This window comes from Salmo trutta, chromosome 12 (assembly GCF_901001165.1).
Source record: "Salmo trutta chromosome 12, fSalTru1.1, whole genome shotgun sequence".
Classification (NCBI taxonomy): Eukaryota; Metazoa; Chordata; class Actinopteri; order Salmoniformes; family Salmonidae; genus Salmo; species Salmo trutta.
In genome coordinates, this window is record NC_042968.1 from 76,404,028 (window position 1) to 76,422,678 (window position 18,651).

Here is an 18,651-nt window from a genome sequence, read left to right on the forward strand (position 1 = left end):
GCCTGGTTGCCAGATATTTTTCATCAGCACTGATCTTTAGATTTTATATAGGACGTTAGTTTTAAAAGTTATTCTCACAAGTATATAAAGGTAGGGTATAGACTACTACACCCACAGTCTATACACTCAAATTACTAATACGCAAATACCACGTTATTCTCGATAAAGCTTATGAGCCCTTGTGGCAAGAGAGAAATAAACACATCCATTAGGCCTGGTACAGTCAATATATTTTTCTATAACATTTCCAAAAACACGGAGAATTGTAGATTAATTCCCATTTTAATGTGTATTAGTCTATATTTACTTCTCAAGAAAGTGTCACTTTTCTGATAGCCTGTAATGGGGACTAATACATCGGGACTAATAAGCACCATAGCGACAATATGGACCTATTCTGGCAACCAAGGCATCCTATGATTTATTAAATTCCATCATTCAAATTCGGGCCGACCATCTGCCCTTTCTTAGTCTGTGTAGGTTTGTAGATGATTTTAGGTGGGGGTAGAGTCATAAATATTATCCACTAGTTTATCATTTTAAATCAAGTCAAGTGTATTTCAAACTGTTTACTGTGATGTTTTTTTTTTCAGAACCCACTTTGATCTCATCAGCACTTTGCCTTCATGACCAGATTAGAGGGTAGAGTGTAATTGTTCAGTTCGTCACCATCCCAATCCTTAACCCAAATAGCATAATCTATCCAGTTGGGTAACATGTTGAATGAGGCTGACAGGATTTCTGACATCATAGTAACAAGTGTCTTATGGGTTAAAAAAAAAAATCTGCACGTTTACCATGACATGATCATTTAATTGATGCTAGTAGCAATTACAAAAAAAAGTGTTTACTAAGTGCTTACTAAATAGTGGTATTGGATGTTTCATCTTGCTTTTAAAAAATAATAATAATAATTTTGCACACACAGGCTTTACACAACTTGTTTCAACATTTATTTGTGGGTACAAATATACTCAGTTCTGACACTGTAAATCAGTGATAAAAAAAAAAAATGAAGGTTGATGTCCAGTGTCCATCAATGATCCCTAACTTGGCATAACTTTTGGCAAGAATGGATAAATGTTGCACAAAGGTGTGCATAAAGATTAACGCCGATTTGCTGCCAAATGTGCTTCTGCCAAGTATTGATTCAAGCAATAGTTAAGCAATTAAGAAATCACAGGTTATTTGTTTTAATCAATTGGAGAAATTAAAACTCATGGTATGAATACTTTCACAAGGCACTGTAAACATTTATTTTCTCTAGCAATATCATCTCTTACACAAAGTCATATACTAGTGCCAAGAAGTACACAGTCAGAGAAAAATGTCATTCACTTAACATATCAGAAGCTTAGCCAAGTTTATCCAATAAATTAGGTGCTTCAAGTGGAGATTTGTTTTGACAGGTCAAAACAACTGACCTCCACTGGAAAGAACTGCCCTGCATACACAGGACCAGCCGTGGCTAAATGACAGACTGTTCAACATCTCAGAAGCCCTTTTCCAGTCTAACTGTCACCTGAGGCTCTGAGCCAGTCTATTGAGCTCCTGTGAGAGAGCAGTGACAGTGTCCAGGATCCTCTGCTTGTCTCCATCCTCCAGCCGGGCCCCACAGCGCTGGGCAAACCTATCTGGGTGCCAAACGGCCTGCTGGCGCCGGAGAAGTTTACGGAACACGGCAACATCTTTCTTGTCTGCGCCATGCAACATCACCTCCACCATCTCCTCCACTGAACCCTTCGGTGCCGGCCAGGGTATGTCCCCATAACTCAGCTTTGTGGTGACTGCTGCTGCACTGTCAGTGCTGAAGGTAGCTGCACATCGCTCTTCATAGCGCTGCTTTTTCCCCTGACGTGTCTCATCCTCTTTTCGTGCAGCACGCGCCAGGTACTCTTCATGCTCCCTTTGTAGCCTCTCATGCAGCTCTCTGTTAGCCCGCTCCTCCTCCTCTGCCTCTTTCTTTCCTTTCTTCCTCTTCCCATGAGAGCCTGAGGATGCCAGTCTTTGAGCTTCTGCGTGCCGTTTTGTGACATACTCTTGTCTAATTCTATCTGCCCAGTCTTGAAAGTCCTCCTCATCGGTATCCTCCTCAAATAAATAATCTGCTGTAAGAGAGAAAAAAAAGAAGAAAAGACAAATGGACAATGATCTAAATCAAATCAGATTATTCAGGAGTACAATCTTGCCACCGTACCATCATATTGTCCAAAGGTTTCAAAGAACTCATCCTGGCATTCCCCAAAAAGCTTCTCTTGCCACTCTTTCTCAGCGTCTTTTTCTTTAGAAGTGTTTCCCTTCGGTGCAGTCTTTTGGAGAAAAGAAAGAATCAGTGCTCAGGGATGTACAGTACACACAATACAACCATACCCCTAGCCTCATAATTACCAGACTGGTTACCAAATGTAAGTGTGGAAGACTTCTGGATGGTTGTACGAGGTTATGTCACAGCACTCTCCTAAAACACATATTAGCAACTCATACATATGGCTGAGACATTCATACCTTCTCAAATTTCATCCATTGCAGTAGGTCATGAGGTGTAATTCCTGCATTATTTGGTGCAACCATGGCTTCTGGGCAACTCTTTTGAAGGGGCACTACGAGGTCATCATATACTGGATAAAAAAGAAGAACAAGGTTAAGGCATGTTTTTATTATTCTACATATTTTTGTTGTTTAGTAGCCAATATTGGCAGTCCATTACCTATTTTGCCATGTTTCAGAGCCTTGTTAGCAGCAATGTGTAAAGGCGTGTCCCCTTTTTTGTCTTTCAAAAGGATGTCGGCTCCATTTTTCAACAAAAGCCGGAGGATGGCGTCATCACCAAGCGAGCAGGCCAGGTGCAGGGGAGTCCTGCGCTTTTTCCCCTGGGAGAAGTTGACGTCAAGGTCGGAGTGTTTCCGCAAGTATGACTTCAGCTTCATTAAATTGCCCTCTTCCACGTATCTTATCATCTTTTTCTGTGTACGAGTCACCATGACTTGCCACCGTATGGTGATTTACTGTAATCTGCTGTAACAACAATAGCTAGTAGTTGGCTAATTCAGCTACCCAAATTAGCTAGTCAACAACAAAAATAATAGTTAGCTATAGCTTGTCATAAAATACCAAAAATGGATGGCGTAATCCTATTACCCGTCTTTGGTGCATAAAGGCTTTTGCCAATTGATTAAGCCAATGTCAATGGCTCGCATCCCCCAATAGTTGGCTAGTTTGCCGATTAACTGATGCTTGTAACATCGACCAAATTTGAGGTAGCACGGACAAATAACAATGTAACACAAAGTCAATATCATGGGAAAACCTCAACTCGATTTCTTGCGTCCTCAAAACCCATTGGATAAGAAAGCCAAAGATCCCGTCTCCCTGACCTTCTCGTCCAATGGGGGTTGAGAAAGACGCGAGGAGAATTCAATTGAGATTCCTCCAATGTCCTATCGTTAACTCCCCCTGAATATTTCTTCCGAGTCATTCATTTCCGGGTAGGTTGTAATTCTGTATTTAATCACTAAGTGGCGGTATACTGCTATAATCAAAACGTTAAATTACTGACTTTATGCACTGCACTTAATTGATATCTTAATATCTTGCTCTGATTGCTCGTGTTTAAAGTTTATGCAATTTATTTCACCAAGCAGATTGGTAAACTAACGTCTGCTTTTAATCCAAGTGATCATACTTTTCGAGGTAGACCGCTTTAGCAGGGGGGAGCTGTGCTGCTTTAAATAGCAATGTGAATTTGTGTCATTGATTGATTGTGTGTAGGCAACTGATATAAATCTTAGCCATAAATTACATAACATATGATGTAGCTATAGAGCTGAAGTTTGTTGAGCAAGTGTATTTTTCTCTTTTTAATTGTTGGTTGGCCCCCTTACATCTTTATATTAAATTATTTTGGTCTGATCATCGTTTCTCATCTCAAGTTCCTCCTTTCCTCTCATTTGGGGGTTGATGCTCTGCCATTAATCTGTTCTGGAGGTCCTTTCAGTTTACCACCTGTCAGGAAGAGGAGACTATGTAGGCTATGAGAGAGCATCTGTCTGTATGTGTGTGGGTGTTGTGTGTGCGTAGGTGTGTTGGTGGGCAGCAGCTAGTTATTGTCGCAGGCACCAACATCAATGGCTCCAGAAATAACAGAATAACATAACCAAAATGCAGAAATGTGGAACATCAGACTTAATCCGTTTTCTTTACAAGAGTAATTTGTGTTTCAAGTTTCAAAGCTTATTCGCCACGTGTACAGGATACAATGGGTGTAAAATAGTTGAGTGAAATTATTACTTTGAGAGCTCTTTCCAACAATGCAGTGATAATAATAATATTTTGTATCTGTGTGTGTGCATTTGAATGTGTGTGTGTGAGGGAATTTTGATAAACACAGATTCCACCACACATTTTAATGTCGTCCCCCATTTGTATTAATCATAACTCATCTGAAAATGTCTATAAATAGTAAACAATGCATACAGTGCATTCGAAAAGTATGCAGACCCCTTGACTTTTTCCACATGTTATTATGTTACAGCCTTATTCTAAAATGGATAAAATTGTTCCCCCCCATCAATCTACACACAATACCCCAAATTGACAAAGCTAAAAGAGGTTTTTAGAAAATGTTGTACATGTATTAAAATAAAAACTGAAATATAACATTTACATAAGTAATCAGACCCTTTACTCAGTACTTTGTTGAAGTACCTTTGGCAGCGATTACAGCCTCGAGTCTTCTTGGGTATGACGCTACAAGCTTAGCACATCTGTATTTGGTGAGTTTCTCCCATTCTTCTCTGCAGATCCTCTCAAGCTCTGTCAGGTTGGATGGGGAGAGTCGTTGCACAGCTATTTTCAGGTCTCTCCAGAGATGTTTGATCGGGTTCAAGTCTGGGCTCTGGCTGGGACACTCAAGGTCATTCAGAGACTTGTCCCAAAGCCACTCCTGTGTTTTCTTGGCTTTGTGCTTAGGGTCGTTGTCCTATTGGAAGGTGAAACTTCGCCCCAGTCTGAGGTCCTTAGCACTCTGGAGCAGGTGTTCAACAAGGATCTCTCTCTACTTTGCTGCGTTCATCTTTCCCTTGATCCTGACTAGTCTCCCAGTCCCTGCCGCTGAAAAACATCCCCACAGCATGACGCTGCCACCACCATGCTTCACCGTAGGGATGGTGCAAGGCTTCCTCCAGACGTGACGCTTGGCATTTAGGCCAAAGAGTTCCATCTTGATTTCATCAGACCAGAGAATCTTGTTTCTCATGGTCAGAGATTCTTTACGTGCCTTTTGGCAAACTCCAAGCGGGCTGTCATGTGCCTTTTACTGGGGAGTGGCTTCCGTCTGGCCACTCTAACATAAAGGCATGATTGGTGGAATGCTGCAGAGATGGTTGTCCTTCTGGAAGGTTCTCCCATTTCCCCAGAGGAACTCTGGAGCACTGTCAGAGTGACCATTGGGTTCTTGGTCACCTCCCTGACCAAGGCCCTTCTCCCCCGATTGCTCAGTTTGCCTGGGTGGCCAGCTCTAGGAAGAGTCTTGCTGGTACCAAACTTCTTCCATTGAAGAATGATGGAGGCCATTGTGTTCTTGGGGACCTCCAATGCTGCAGAACTTTTGTGGTACCCTTCCCCAGATCTGTGCCTTGAAACAATCCTGTCTCGGAGTTCTACGGACAATTCATTTGATGGCATGGCTTGATTTTCACTCTGAATTGAATTGACCACAGGTGGACTCCAAGTTGTAAAAACATCTCAAGGATGATCTATGGAAATAGGATGCACCTGAGCTCAATTTCTAGTCTCATTGCAAAGGGTCTAAATACTTATATAAATAAGTTATTTCTGTTTATTTTATACATTTGCAAAATTTGTAAAAACTGTTTTTGATTTCTCATTATGGGATATTCTGTGTAGATGAATGAGGGAAAAAAGTAATGTAATCAATTTTAGAATAACGCTGTAACGTAACATGTGGAAAAAGTCAAGGGGTCTGAATACTTTCCGAATGCTGTATTTGTATTACAAACTTACCCTGTGGTCAAATAAGGATGGAATCAGCTGAGCTAACTCTTGTCCTAAAGTGCAGCAAACGTCACACATTTGTACCTGTCTCCAGGTCTGTCTGTCTGTCTGTCTGTCTGTCTGTCTGTCTGTCTGTCTGTCTGTCTGTCTGTCTGTCTGTCTGTCTGTCTGTCTGTCTGTCTGTCAGTGTAGCTGTCAGTCCCTGAGATGCAGTAATGTTATGCTCATAGGGCTTGAATGAGTCCAGCTGAACTGCCTCTGTGCTGGGGCTGATGACAGGGGCTTCATTTAGCCCTCTGGTGGGTCTGAGGGAGGGAGAGGCCTTCTGTGCAGAGAGAGGGCTCCCTCACAATGGAGGGGATAGAGAAGGAGATGAAGGGGTGCTTTGTGCCCTGGAGAGGAGGATCTGTTCGGGATAATTCAGTTCCTCACACCCGTAGATCCGGAGCGGTCCCCCAGTCACAACCCCCTTCCACCCACATGGCTGTCGGAAACGGCGTGACTCCTTTAACGATACCCCTCTTGTGTGAAAGCCTTTGAAATGTCAGAGAGAAGGCTCCACTCTGTCACCTCAGGTGATTGGGTCACGTGCTCACCTCAGGTGTTTGGGTCACATCCTTACTTCTCTGTAGAGACTGGGCTGAAAGCGATAGATGTGATTCTCCCTGACAGTCTGTTTCAGCAAGATGAGCTGGATCACCTCCCCCCCATACCATTGCCTCAGAGTGGGGTCATGTGACAGGTTTGATCAGATCATATCACAGTGTTACATAGCTGTTCCTGCTAACACCCTGAACTCCCATGGGGTTAGGCAGGGCATGCGTCTCTCGGGCCAGGGGAATGAAGCAGAGCGATACTGCTGAAAGACAGGATATCCCTGGACAGGAACCCTTACCTTGCCCCAGCCGCCTCTTGTCTGTCCTGCCTGGCCTGCTGACTCTATCCTGTCCACTGAGGTCCATCACCCTGCAGACGGGGAGGGGAATGGGGGAGGGGTAAGGCAGGCAGCAGGAAGGCAGGGGTCCTACAAGACGCTCCAAGGGTCATCTTCCCATACCGCCAAAGCACAGCCAGGTCTGGCCCCAGGTCCGGTTTGTGGCCTGGGCTACCTTCTCCCCATTGTTCAGATGGAAGAGAAACGTCCACACACTTCCTCTGGATCTGTCTTTGTCTGTCTTTTTTGCTATGATTTAGGACAGCTGGAGATATGTGTAATGTATGACATCCCTGTTTTAATAGCATTACTCCATTGTGAAAGTTGGCTGGAGTCACTCACAGCAGGTAGAGCAGTTGTGGAGGACTGTTGTGAGGGAAGGGTGTTTGTCTGAAATGGCTCATCTCCTAAACAAGGGTTTGAAGAGGGCCATTTCAATTTCACCATTATTGGATGTCAAGGCGGTTTTCACACCTCACATGCAAACCACAGCCTTATATACAACTATTGTAAAAACACACTCCTGTTAACAACATGTCAACAAGGAATAAACTCTTATTTGACCCACAATGTGCTATGGTTGGTAAATATTCCTTGGAGTTTTCCTGGGTGTGGTAACACCTCCCATACAGTCTATCAGGGGCATGTCCACTGATGATAGCCATTAGGCTAAAGGAGATCATCACTAGGACACTACAATTCTACTACTCTCCCCTAGTCTAATGACATTCAGTGGCATATTCAAGCCTGACTATTTTCTAAAGGTGAAAGGATTTATATGCTGTTTGACATTTTACTGTGAGGATGCCTTTGCAGCTTGTGTGTACTGTGTATTTGCCATAATTTGTAATCCATTGGAAATGGGTGACTTGATATCGGTAAGGCAGAGTGGTCTTGCATTTACCACTCATACTGCTTGAAAACATTTAAAATAGTTCAAGTACCATTTGATGCTTGCCTTTACCCAGGTGGGGCTACATTGGTCGTCTAGATGGCTCAGTGGGGTGTTGATGTGTTTATCTTGCAACAGGAGAAGGGGAAAACAAAAAAGATTAAAGATCAGTTACACCAGTGTCATTGCAGAGCTGTACCTGTATACCTTGATCAATAGCTACAATGTACAGTGTTCATTTTCTTGCCTGTCAGAAAAAAAATGTTGTTCATACTGGCGCCACAATCTCAAAGGAGTCTGTTTTCTACAGTGTCAGCAAAGCTATGTTGAGAACCCAAGACTAAGGCCTCTGTGGGTCTACAGTAGGGTGGCCATTTAACATTTGAGCTACAGCGGAGTAAGCAGCATCTATGTAAAAAAAAAAAGTTGAAAATCTTGCACATGCATAGAAGCTTCATACCTTTAACTATTGGAAAGAGGGTAATGCAGCCATTACGTTTGAGGTAATGCCCCTTTGAAAATAAAAACTCTACCACTGTCTTTCTCTCTTTGTTCGATTGAGATGTTTGTCTGTACAGTCATTTTGTGAACTTCTTGTCATCCAATGCAAAGTCCATTAAGATAATCAAATGAGAGGGGTTTTGAATGGGATATCCCCATGGTATGGCTGCTGCTGTCATAAATATAGGCCCACTTGAATCTCACACACTGTTATTACATAGGAATGTTGATTTGAAATCGCTTGTGTAATCTATTTTGAAAAGTACTCTACGACATACCATCTATGCCATCTCACACAGGGACCAGAGGGGTGCAGGGAACAGACACACAAATGCTTTTGATGTTACTATGGCTAAATGCCCTCTCTAGCTCAAAGAGAAACCATGTTGCCCAGCATATGCAAGGTTCCGGCCGTGAAATCTGTACAATATGATCAAATTACCTCCATAAAACTTGAAAAGCTCAGAGCATAATCTATTCAGATTCTTTCAGACTTCTTTTTCTTTACCCTTCTTTGACCCTCCCGAGTGGTGCAGCGGACTAAGGCACTGCATCTCAGTACTAGAGGCGTCACTACAGACCCTGGTTTGATCCCTGGCTGCATCACAACCAGCCGTGATCAGGAGTCTCATATTGCGGCGCATAATTGGTTCAGCGCTGTCCGGATTAAGGGAGGGTTTGGCCGGGGTAGGCCATCATTGTAAATAAGAATTTGTTCTTAACTGACTTGCCTAGTTAAATAAAGGTTAAATAAAATACAATTGTGGAGTCGGCAGATGGGGTCATGTTGTTACATGGTGAGCGATGCCTGGTGTGTCTGATGTGGACCAGGTCAGGACAGCTGCTGATGAGGAAGACATGGGGGCTTTGTGTGATGGGTGAAATCTCCTGTCTGATAAATGACCTAACCTGTATCAGACATGAGATTAGTTCATATTGTAGCAGTGATTTCAATCTGTCTATGGGCCTGCGTTCTGTGCGATGGGTTTAGCATGCATGAGAAAGAGGCAGAATAAATGTGTTGGGCTTCTGAAACATGCAGAGAATTCCAACATGGTGGTATAATGACAGAGAGCATGTTTGGGTTGTAGATTTGAGACAGGGATGAGGTTTTCTAATTGGAAAGAGTTTTACTGGTGTCTGTACATTTGAGACGATGATAAATAACTTCCAACTGGCCTCCAGGGCCACACTTTAACTGTTGAATCAGGTTCAGGCTCCACCAAGCCCAATCTATCCTGTCAACAAAGGCAAATATTGTCTCACAGTAGGAGTGTGGTGTCCATAAGTGACCCAGGATTAGTAGCCCACTCCTCCTGTCCCCCCTACTGTCACTGATTATATCCTGAAGCTCATTACAGCCAAATCAGTTAATCATGGTGATCGTCTCTTACAGGTCAATGACCCGCTGTACGCACCACGTTTGTTTGCAAATGTCTCGTACAGTATTTACATTATCGTTATTGGCTTGAACTGGATTCAGTGCAAAGCATCCCAACAATGGAACATGATAATAGTACACTACAATATTGGCACTTTCAAACAAGGAGTGAATCTTACATTTTATTTTCAAAGAAGCTACTGAAGCGTACGTGTTGCTTGAGGGAGTGAGGGAGAGATGTGGTAGCATGGTTGCAGTGGTTTACATAATTAACATGTACGTTCTCTGAGAAGATTGTCCTCTGTGAGTTTATACTGTATGTCCAACAAATCTTCAACAAATTTCTGTTAATCGTCTAAGGGGAAAAACTGCCGCAAAGGAGCAAAGAAATAAACAAGTTGGAGGGGGAAATAGAACTCAAACATGTATTTCCTTTAGACAGCTTTGATTATGGTCTGACTGCACACAATGGGAGGGAGACTGCCACCCTTCAACCTTGTGTGCTAACAGGAAAAAGCACATTCTACTGAATAGTGTTTCCATGACATCATAACCAGCAACGGAGTGACATGAAGATTTTAGTTAAAAAGAAACCTTTTTTATTAGAAATCACACACATAAAAGCATTATACAGCATGTATTCACTTCTTTGTCAAATAAAGACAAGTTAATTCATGCCTTTTCCAATTCTAATTCAATAAACACACATACACACACTAAAATGTAATCTGTCAGAGCAGTCACCTATTAGTTAGCCCTTCTCCCCCTCAACAACATTTGTCAGCTGCCATCTGTCCGTCTGGAACCCCCACTAGCCATGCCCTTGTCTCCCCTTCCAACCCTTTAATCAAGCGGCAACACCTTTCTTTGACTGGCTGACTGGGGCAGATAAGACAAAGACAGTCTGGACGATAGGGTCTCACCTCTTTCCAATTAGCAAGTGCTTACAAAATAAAAACACGAACAGCATGGTACAAAGGCATGAATAATACATTCCACCAGTGTTAAAAGCCAGAGCCTTGGGACCCCCATCCAAGAGCTTGCCTTAAGTCTACACAGGACACCAGCAGAACAATATGAGCTGCTTGTCCTTTTGAAATACATTCAACTCTGTCCAAAATGTCTGGGGTCTGGTTTGCATCACCCTAGTATGGAGCTTGGTCCCCTGTATCAAGCAGTTCAAGGGATTTGTACAAACTTCCCAATCGTGAGAGTGGGCTTGGAGAATGTTAGTGAGTTTATCAGTTTCCTCACTCACTCTGTCTGCAGTCCACATGTATGGGGCAGGCAGATGATGACACCCCCAGGAACTGACCGATAGGTAATTATGTCATGCACCTCTGAAGTCTTAGATGTACCTGCAGTGTTCAGGTGGAGGCAGGACAGGGCAGCTGGGGACCCATTCCCTCTGGCTGGCGTCCCTCTCCTATGCCCTGACCACAGCACAAACATCACATCTTAGTGGCCAGCGATTGGGCCTCTGTCTTCTGGGAGGACAGGGAGCTATTTGGGCTGGCGTGCATGGCCTTCTTCAGGTTGAGCAGACAAAGGCACTGGGAGCGGAAGCGCAGGTCGAAGAAGGCGTACAGGAATGGATTGAGGCAGCTGTTGACGTAGGCCAGGCAGGTAGCGTAAGGGTGGGCCAGCAGGAGGAAGCGGAGGAAAGCACAGGTGTTTGGAGCCAGGTTCAGGTAGGAGAGGGCATCAGCGCTCTTCAGCATGTGGAAGGGCATCCAGCAGGCAGCAAACACAAGCACCAGGGTGGTGATAATTTTCAGTAGACGCCGCTTCCTCTGGTCCTCCTTACGCAGACTGTTGAAGTGGCGTGTCACGGTGCAGCCGATGAAGCAGTAGCACACCATCATGGCCAGGAAGGGCAGGAGGAAGCCCAGGGCAGAGGAGGAGATGCTGAGCCCTGCGATCCACATGAACTCCTGCTGCTTCAATATATTTGATTGATTGATTGTTTGATTGTCCCCACCCAACACCAGGCTGAAGTCCATGCCACAGGAGATGCGGTCGCTGTTCTCGTCGTACTTGGTGGTGCGGAAGATGAGGGTGGGGGCGGCCAGCAGGCCGGAGAGGAGCCAGATGGCCGTCAGGGAGGACTGCAAGTGGACACGGGTACACAGCTGGGTGCTGGACAGAGAGTGCACGATAGCTAGGTAGCGGTCAAAGCTCATGGCGGTGAGGCAGAAGACGCTGGCGTACATGTTGAGCAGCACCACGTAACTGCTGATCTTGCAGAGGGCCACACCGAAGGGCCAGTGGTAGCCTAGCGCAGTGTACACTGCCCACAGTGGCAGAGTCAGCACGAAGGTCAGGTCAGCCATGGCCAGGTTGCCTATGTAGATGTCTGCTGTCCGGCGCTTGGCCTGAGACCTCCACACAGTGAAGATGACCACGCCATTGCCAGAGAGACCCAGGATGAAGATGAGCATGTAGAGGACTGGGATGACTGAGTAGGACGGCTCCCACTCAGAGTAGTCACACATGGTGCTGTTCTCCTGCTCTTCATAGTCATAGTCATAGTAGTCAGGGCTCTCAGCGGTTGTCCACGGCTCCATTCTTTCTTCTCAGAGTATCCTTTCCTTTTCTTCTTTCAAAGTTTCTATTATTTGATCAGTTTAAATAATTTGATCTAATGTATTAATAAAATGTATAAAGCAATTAGAAACCTAGTCCAAATCTGTGTGCAAGAAGTTCAGAAAAAGCATGAGTTTCAAAATAGTTCCTGCTCAGTCGAGGGCAATTTTAGGTCTGGTGTCACAGTACCCGGGCAGGCTGCCTTTTTAAACCTAGGCAGTTCTGCACACACCCCTCTGTCCCCTCCTTCCAGGCCGATCCCAGCACTCCCAACCCCCCTTACCCATACGTGCTCGCTCTTTCACCAGCACTCATTCCCCCCGTGACTCCCTCACATGCCCTTGTGAAGATAACTCTCCAATAGCCGGTAAGCAGGGCTCAATTTAAAAGCGAAACCGTAATGAAAATACAAATTGGGCATGAAAAGAAACACTATTGCAAATCTTATGAAGCACACTTTTACGATCTTCGAGACTGTAGCTTATTTGTGAAAGCGCATCTTGTGGATCTGCCACACATTTTACTGCCTTCAGAAGTCATAAGAAGTAGAATTTAATTAATATTGAATTGATTTTAACACCATTCATTTTCTTGCCTGTCTCGGCAAGCCAGGGCAAGCCGCTAGTCTAAAATTAGATAATTACAATAATAAAGTGACTGCATTTGAGGGGAAACCACTGATAATCTGGCAATTGTACACCCAAATTAGAATATACACTACCGGTCAAAAGTTTTAGAACACCTACTCATTTAAGAGTTTTTCTTTATAATAGTGTAGACATCAGAATGATGAAATAACATATATAGAATCATGTAGTAACCAAAAAAGTGTTAAAAATAGCCACCCTTTGCCTTAATGACAGCTTTGCACACTCTTGTCATTCTCTCAACCAGCTTCACCTGGAATGCCTTTCCAACAGTCTTGAAGAAGTTCTCACAAATGCTGAGCACTTATAGGCTGCTTTTCCTTAACTCTGCGGTTCGGCTCATCCCAAATCATCTCAATTTGGTTGAGGTCGGGGGATTGTGGAGGCCAAGTCATCTGATGCAGCACTCCATCAATCTCATTCTTGGTAAAATAGCCCTTACACAGCCTGGAGGTGTGTTTGGTCATTGTCCTGTTGAAAAACAAATGACAGTCCCACTAAGCACAAACCAGATGGGATGGCGTATCGCTGTGTAATGCTGTGGTAGCCATGCTGGTTAAGTGTGCCTTGAATTTTAAATAAATCACAGACAGTGTCACCAGCAAAGCACCCCCACACCATAATACCTCCTCCTCCATACTTTACGGTGGGAAATGCACATACGGAGATCATCCGTTCACCTACTCTGCGTCTCACAAAGACACGGTGGTTGGAACCAAAAATCTCCAATTTGGACACCAGACCATAGGACAAATTTCCTCCGGTCTAATGTCCATTGCTCGTGTCCTTTACTAGTGGTTTATTTGTAGCAATTCGACCATGAAGGCCAGATTCACACAGTCTCCTCTGAACAGTTGATGTTGAGATGTCTGTTACTTGAACTCTATGAAGCATTTATTTGGGCTGCAATTTCTGAGGCTGGTAACTCTAATACACTTATCCTTTCCAGCAGAGGTAACTCTGGGTCTTCCATTCATGTGGCGGTCCTCATGAGAGCCAGTTTCATCATAGCGCTTGATGGTTTTTGCGACTGCACTTGAAGAAACTTGAAAAGTTCTTGAAATGTTCTGTATTGACTGACCTTCATGTCTTAAAGTAATGATGGACTGTTGTTTCTCTTTGCTTATTTGAGCTGTTCTTGCCATAATATGGACCTGGTCTTTTACCAAATAGGGCTATCTTCTGTATACCCCCCTTACCTTGTCACAACACAACTGATTGGCTCAAACGCATTAAGAAGCGAAGAAATTCCCCAAATTAACTTTTAAGAAGGCACACCTGTTAATTGAAATGCATTCCAGGTGACTACCTCATGAAGCTGGGTGTAATGCCGAGAGTGTGCAAAGCTGTCATCAAGGAAATGGGTGGCTATTTGAAGAATCTCAAATAAACAAATCAAAATATATTTTATATTACTTTTTTTGGTTACTACATGATTCCATGATGTGTTATTTCATAGTTTTGATGTCTTCACTATTATTCTACAATGTAGAAAATAGTAAAAAAATAAATAAAAAAAAACCTTGAATGAGTAGGTGTTCTAAAACTTTTGACCGGTAGTTTACATTTCCATGTCAATGATCACACAATAGCGGAGGTGCATAAAGTTGGTGGCCCCCATGCACTTACCACAAATTCCTTGTTTTTCTAGTTCGCTGTATTGTACATTGCTCTCCGTTAGTGTTTTTTATGTAAGGTCATTAGCAGATTATACATGATCCCAATTTTAGTTTCAAGACGCTGCTGGCAATTAGAAAAACTGAAAAAGTAGATTATGCTGATTTATTGGCACATTGAACATATCGCTCGCCATAGTTTTAAAACTCTTTGTGAATCGTGCTAAAACAATGACGTCAAATCGGAATTTTGCCACCTTTATGCACATTCGCCATTACAAAGGTCTGCTTGTTCAAACATGTTGCTTGTATCGTGTGCAATGTATCAAATGAAATATTATGTTATTACTGCAGTGCTATATGAGTATAACACAGTATTTAACATAATAAATGTTAATAAATGATAAATTATCCTGGTCTAGCAAATAGACATTAATGGAGAAAATTAGCTCATTAAATATTATATTCTCTTTTAAATGGGAATTTGTTGTTCTGCATGAAATAAGACCGAAAAGGGTCTTTGCCCTTGTATTATGTACAGTAAATGTTTAGCTTACTGTTTTCTTATCTGACCCTTAGATGTCTTTGCGTGGGGTCTACCCTATCAGAGTGGGGTCTGCCCTATGTTAGTCCTAAAGAACAAGAAAATATTATTTATTATAATTTACCTAAAAAACAACCCCAAGAAGCACCATACTTTTTGGACATAGGCAGCCAGGAAGACTTGGTCTGCGAGGGCTCATCAGCTCAGACATATTCCCACATTGAGGACAATGTTATTGTTGGCCATCACTGCCTGATATCAAATTACACTACATGACCAAAAGCATGTGGACACTGCTCGTCGAACATCTCACTCCAAAATCATGGGCATTAATATGGAGTTGGCCCCCCTTTGCTGCTATAACATCCTCTACTCTTCTGGTAAGGCTTTCCACTAGATATTGGAACATTGCTGCGGGGACTTGCTTCCATTCAGCCACAAGAGCAATAGTGAGGTCGGGCACTGATGTTGGGCGATTAGACCTACCTTGCAGTCGGCGTTCCAATTCATCCTTAAGGTGTTCGATGGGGTTGAGGTCAGGACTCTATGCAAGCCAGTCAAGTTCTTCCACACCGATCTCAACAAATAATTTCTGTATGGACCTTGCTTTGTGCACGGGGCATTGTCATGTTGAAACAGGAAAGGGCCTTCCCCAAACTGTTTCCACAAAGTTGGAAGCACATAATCATCTAGAATGCATTGTATACTGTAGCTTTAATGACTTCCCTTCCCTGGAACTAAGGGGCCTAGCCCGAAACATGAAAAACAGCCCCAGACCATTATTCCTCCTCCACCAAACTTTACAGTTGGCACTATGCATTGGGGCAGGTAGCGTTCTCCTGGTATCCGCCAAACCCAGATCTGTCTGTTGGACTGCCAGATGAAGCGTGATTCATCACTCCAGAGAATGCCAATGGTGGCGACCTTTACACCACTCCAGCTGAGGCTTGGCATTGCACATGGGGATCTTAGGCTTATGTGCAGCTGATCAGCCATGGAAACCCATTTCATGAAGCTCCCGACGAACAGTTCTTGTGCTGATGTTGCTTCCAGAGGCAGTTTGGAATTCGGTAGTGAGTGTTGCAACCGAGGACAGACAATGCGGTACACACTTCAGCACTCGTCAGTCCCGTTCTGTGAGCTTGTGTGGCCTACCACTTCGCGGCTGAGCCATTGTTGCTCCTAGACGTTTCCACTTCACAATAACAGCACTTACAGTTAACCGGGGCAGCTCTAGCATGGCAGAAATTTGACGAACTGACTTCTTGGAAAGGTGCCATCCTAAAGGTGCCATCCTATGACGGTGCCACGTTGAAAGTCACTGAGCTCTTCAGTAAGGCCATTCTACTGCCAACGTGTGTCTATGGAGATTGCATGGCTGTGTGCTCAATTTTGTACAACTGTCAGCAATGGGTGTGGCTGAAATAGCCCAATCCATAAATTTGAAAGGGTGTCCACATACTTCTGTGTGTATATATATATATATATTAGTGTACATCACAACAGACTTGCTCATCATAAAAAAAATTCCCTGACTGATCTGGTGCTTTGGGGACAGTCAGACATACTCATTATCCTGTGGGTCAGTGTGTAACTGTGAGGTTGAGACCTGGCCTTGTATTTAAAATGATAAGTGCTCAATAGTTTGTCTTATATCCACTCAGAAAAATGATTTTGTCCAAATGGTTTAGTTGGTGAGAATCATCAGTTGACTGATGTAAAGTGAATCTGATCTAGTCGCTGTAGATCCACGTTGAAGGAGCCCAGGTGGGAAGGCTCATTCTCGACCCTCCTCTGTTTCTCAGTAGTGTGGCAGCAGTGGCGCCACAGCCCTGACCCTCTCAGACACAACTATCACTCAACAATCTGCTCAGCTGGTTCCCTCCTCCTCCATCCCCCTATTCCTGTCTCACCCACAGCTCTCTCTCGCTCTCCATCCCCCTACCCCCCATCTCTCTCTTCCTCTGACGACGAGCCAGAACCAGGATATGTGAAACTCTCTGGTTCTCGTCAGTACTAGTCTTCAAGCGTCACTTACCCTACATTGACCAGTTATTTTTGTTACTTATTTTAGTGGTTTGTGTGGTGAGTAACCTGGTCGAATTGTCTTTCTCCCTTTGCTCTGTCTCCTAACCCACTCTCTCTCCTTGGAGCTGTCTCCTCAGCTCTCTTGCAGCTCAGAGCAGGAAAGGAGCAGAGTGAGTTGAATCAAAGCAAGCTTCCCCTGTTCTAATGGAGCTCTATTTATATGTGAGGTTGTAATCTGTGCAGCATTGTAGGGGCGTTGGGAGGATATGCTGGTCAGGGCCGTGAAATCTAAAGTCAAATAAAAGATTACACCTAATCCCATTCACACCCACCCACCATTCAGCACCATAGACTTTATCAACCCTCTAACGAGCAGATAGGCTAATTTGACCGAGATCTGATATAAGAAACAGATGGCTAATGCTGATGATTAACATGAACGACACCTTCCAATCTTCCTACGTCCATTGCAATGTTGCCCGATGTGTCGACCCATGTTGCCCTGAGAGATTCACTGAAATCCAAAGGAATTCAAACTTTTCATTTTGTCAGTCAGTGTGAGCTTAGTTCTGTTTTTCCAACATTCCATTGGTGTTTTCGCTCTTAATTGCCCACCTGTTTTTTAATAGATTGTTTTTGCTACTGTGTGCTGTTTATTTTGCTCTCGTCCTCTCCTGTGTGGCCTTAAATCATGCACAGGCAAGACACCATGAAGCTTCCGATACATGTGTTATGCTGTTGACCACATGACATCTCATGTCATCTCCTGTTCTCGCCCAAGGCCTTCATCTATAATCCGTTGGTCTACATAGCAAGTTTTGAACTAGTTAAAAAACGTTGCTATATTGAAAAAGAGAGAGATAAGAATGGAGAGCACACACAACCAAACAAACGCATGCATACACTCGCACACAAATTCAAGAATGTACAAACGTACACGCTACACATACAGACAGAGGGTCTACATATGTCTGCATGGCAGCTGAGAGCTCCTTTGATGTGTGTTTATGAGCCAGGGTTCTGTTGTGTTTTTTTTCACCAAATGAGTAGGAGGTGATACGGCAGGGTGTGTGTGTTTTGTGTTTTGGTGCGATGTGTGTGTGTGTGTGTGTGTGTGTGTGTGTGTGAGACAGAGAGAGGGAGAGACAGTCAGACTGTGTGTGTGTGTGTGTGTGAAGCTGTCAGAGACCACATACATTTGCCCCCTGTAACTGACTGTGACAGCTGGCTCTGCGGGGATTGATTTGTGAGCTGACCAACACTGAGCCAGTCAGTCACTACTACAGCCAGTGACATACATATCTGTTTTATAACTTTATATTTAGAGTGTACAAACACATAACAAACACTGAGGAAAATAATATTGAAGTCACACTAGTGAAGTACCATCAATGTCAAAATAAGATGGATATAGTGTACAGTCTCCAAGACTAACACCCCTTCTCAGTTGGAGTGCACGTTTGGGCACCTTTATGGTTCATCCACCTGTCCTCTCCACCTCCCTTCAACC

At 43.7% G+C, this 18,651-nt stretch overlaps 2 protein-coding genes and 1 long non-coding RNA gene across 4 annotated transcripts in view; 1 reads left to right on the forward strand and 2 right to left on the reverse strand.

The window, feature by feature from the left end:
* Positions 1-792: 792 nt before the first annotated feature.
* nfkbil1 (nuclear factor of kappa light polypeptide gene enhancer in B-cells inhibitor-like 1) lies at positions 793-3,269 on the reverse strand. Of its 2 annotated transcripts, none has more exons than XM_029769587.1 (4): positions 2,708-3,269; positions 2,506-2,618; positions 2,198-2,309; positions 793-2,105 (listed from the first exon to the last, which is right to left on the reverse strand). In XM_029769587.1, exons 1-4 carry the CDS (start codon positions 2,979-2,981, stop codon positions 1,519-1,521), a joined length of 1,086 nt encoding a protein of 361 aa, XP_029625447.1. In that variant the 5' UTR covers positions 2,982-3,269; the 3' UTR covers positions 793-1,518. The 2 variants fall into 2 exon arrangements, with proteins under 2 accessions (XP_029625447.1, XP_029625446.1); XM_029769586.1 differs by having other exon boundaries at positions 793-2,108.
* LOC115204202 (uncharacterized) overlaps positions 2,839-18,651 on the forward strand; it is a 47,595-nt gene continuing 31,782 nt past the window's right edge. The window contains exon 1 of the long non-coding RNA XR_003880317.1: positions 2,839-2,909. This is a non-coding gene — a long non-coding RNA (uncharacterized LOC115204202). The remainder of the gene's footprint in view (positions 2,910-18,651) is intronic.
* Positions 9,890-12,591, reverse strand: LOC115204200 (apelin receptor B-like). Its single transcript, XM_029769585.1, has one exon. It carries the CDS (start codon positions 12,285-12,287, stop codon positions 11,172-11,174), a length of 1,116 nt encoding a protein of 371 aa, XP_029625445.1. The 5' UTR covers positions 12,288-12,591; the 3' UTR covers positions 9,890-11,171.

Excerpts from the sequence above, each read along its gene's own strand:
- nfkbil1 (XM_029769586.1), bottom strand. The coding sequence starts at position 2,981 with ATGGTGACTCGTACACAGAAAAAGATGATAAGATACGTGGAAGAGGGC. Across the intron at positions 2,619-2,707 it reads TCTGAAACATGGCAAAATAG|TATATGATGACCTCGTAGTG; the intron begins GTAATGGACTGC and ends TTTTTTATCCAG. Across the intron at positions 2,310-2,505 it reads AATGGATGAAATTTGAGAAG|ACTGCACCGAAGGGAAACAC; the intron begins GTATGAATGTCT and ends TTTCTCCAAAAG.
- LOC115204200 (XM_029769585.1), bottom strand. The coding sequence starts at position 12,287 with ATGGAGCCGTGGACAACCGCTGAGAGCCCTGACTACTATGACTATGAC.